Raw genomic sequence first — 2,561 nt, 5'->3', positions numbered from 1 at the left:
GGGGTCATGTAGCCCGCATGCCCAGCCACCGCATGCCTAAACAGCTTTTGTTCGGACGGATCGAGGGGGCTTAACGAGCGCGGCACGGGCTAGAGAAGAGATGGAGTGATGTGGTACAGGAGGATGTGGAGCTGAGTGGACTTGCCGATGACTGGTACCAGCGGTGTCAAGATCGGCCTCTGTGGAGGAGGCTCGTGAAGGACGCTACTGGGCAGTTGGAGGCAGTCGCCCTCCAACAACAACGGAGGGCGGAGGAGCGACGCTCACAACGACGAGCGGAGCGCCGGGTGGCTAAAACACAGCACGTTGGCACAGTAGGGGGCACAGGTTGTGCATCGGCCAGTCGTCTCAGTCAGTCGCCCTGTGGCATCTGGGTCTATCCCGTGACCTCCTGCCAGCGGGCGTTCGACACTTTACGTGGCCTCAACGTGCACCTAGCCTGGCACAAGCGTGACGTCACCGCCACTTAGTGGCGAATGGCGGTTGTTGTTGTTGTATCTTGACCGGGAATACAACTCGTAACGTCACTGTACCGTGGGAATTCATTTCCATACGCCGCGACGTTAAATCAGTTGTTGCTGGACCTTTATCGGTCCACATCGTGTCAATTGGTTCCGTTTGGATTTCTTTCGTCCTGCCAAAGGGAGGGAAATATATTTTTGGCGTTGCTCGAAATGGTCGCGAAAACTGTCCGTTTTCTCGCGTGATGGTTCCTACGCAACTTTTTGAGTTTCACAAAGTACACAATGGGGTTTAGGGCGCAGTTGAGGCTGACAAGGCCTCGCATCGACTTGTACGTTTTAACCAACGCGTCGGCCTCGCACGTCAAGCTGTTTCCGCCGGAGAAGAAGAAGACCAACTTGCCGATGTTGTACGGCAGGTGGCAGATGATGAATATCACGAGGACGACGATGATAGTGCGGATGGCGTTCACACGCTTGACGTCCTGCCGAACGCTGCCCGGCGACAAGGAGTTTCTCAAGGTGTGGATGATGAAGGAATAGAAGACCAAGGTGACAATGAAGGGAAACACGAATCCTGTGAAGATGACCGCGACGCTGTAGGGCTTGTCCTCCGACGAATTGTTCGGTTTGAAGTCCCAGCACTCCTCTTGTCGCGTGGTCAGCGTAACGCCGCTGAAATACAGCGTCGGCACCGACTCTGCGATCGTGACCACCCACACGAGCGCGCATATGCCGATGGCGACCTTTCTCCTCTGCCACCGCAGGGTAGACATCGGGTGGCAGATGCCCAGGTATCGGTACAGGCTTATGGCCGTGAGGAAGAGGACGCTGACGTTCAGGTTAAAGTAGAACATGAAGCGCACGAGGCGGCACATGAAGTCCTTGAAGACCCAATTGTCGTGAACCACGTAGCTGTGGATGAGGAAGATGAGCGACGTGGCGTACAGGAAGTCCGCTGCGGCCAGGTTCACCGTGAACAGCGAACTCGAGCTCAGCTTTTTCTTCTTCCTGCAAACGAGGCAGGAGAAGACGAAGCCGTTGAAGACGATGCCAAAGAAGGCGCTGACGGAGTAGGCGACCGGCAGGTAGATGAATTTGTAGCTCTCGTTCAGCGTGCAGTTGGAACCGTTCGCCATGCTTGCCACGTGCCCCCCCCCCCACCGACTTCTGGGGGCTCTGTGAAAAGAAAAAATAGAAAAGAAAGATTGCGAGCACAAAAAACAGAATCGGAATGTTTGTTTAGGCTGGGGGGAATCCGATGAGCTATAAAGCTATTTTTTAAAATGCACAGATGTCCAGGCAAGGGGCAAGGGGTCAGAACGTTTCAAGAACAAACAACACAAAAAACAAAAACACGATCGGAGTGCAGAGTTTAGGAAAGGCAAAACAGGTGAGTGCGTGAGTGCGCAAGTGACACGAGGCTTAAGGGGCTACATTCCAGGGCCTCAGATTTTCAGGACATCCCACACCAACCCCCTACAAAGTAAATAAATAAATATATATTCAGCTCTATAATGGTTGAAACACAATACTGCACAGCAGAATGACGAATCCTTCAGCGCAATTTGGTGCTTAAGGCTATCGAATCGCCATGCGTATACTGCGGGCCAACCTGCGAAACACCGAAATAGCCTTCGCCCAATTAAACTTTTGACGCGCGTTCTCGCACTTAAAACACGAAGTGAACTGATCCAAGGTGCATAACAACGGAGCGTTCAGCTTCGCCACGCATTCGATGTGGCTCTTGACACGGAACTGAATGAACTAATCTAAAAATCCCCTCCCCCCCCGAAAAAATAACAACCCTAGAGTAACCCCCCTCCATCAAATCTATACCAAAGCATGGTATGTGTAACATGATCGATATCAAACTGTTCAGAGTGATAGCATTTTTTATAGTGATTATCCTCGCAATAAAAACATTTGTGTTGTGCATGCCAACGGAGAGAGAAAAAAAAAACCCCATCGCAAGGAAATCCCCGGAGCTTCTAAAAGTTGTGACGCAAAAACGAACTCGGCGTCACAAATCGCATCCAAATAAGTAGCATAGCGGGCAGAATTTTATTTCCGATATGTGCGTCTTAAATGGTTCTCCCT

General features: G+C 51.6%; 1 protein-coding gene across 1 annotated transcript; it reads right to left on the bottom strand.

The window, feature by feature from the left end:
- Nucleotides 1-604: 604 nt before the first annotated feature.
- LOC144948787 (P2Y purinoceptor 6-like) lies at nt 605-1,600 on the bottom strand. The gene has a single exon (XM_078878439.1). The coding sequence runs from the start codon at nt 1,598-1,600 to the stop codon at nt 605-607; it is 996 nt and encodes a 331-aa protein (XP_078734565.1).
- Between the last annotated feature and the right edge of the window lie 961 nt (nt 1,601-2,561).

This window comes from Lampetra fluviatilis, chromosome 51 (genome assembly GCF_964198595.1).
Source record: "Lampetra fluviatilis chromosome 51, kcLamFluv1.1, whole genome shotgun sequence".
Taxonomy (NCBI): Eukaryota; Metazoa; Chordata; class Hyperoartia; order Petromyzontiformes; family Petromyzontidae; genus Lampetra; species Lampetra fluviatilis.
Note: the sequence above shows the minus strand (reverse complement) of the source record. Positions and strands in the feature narration are given on the sequence as shown.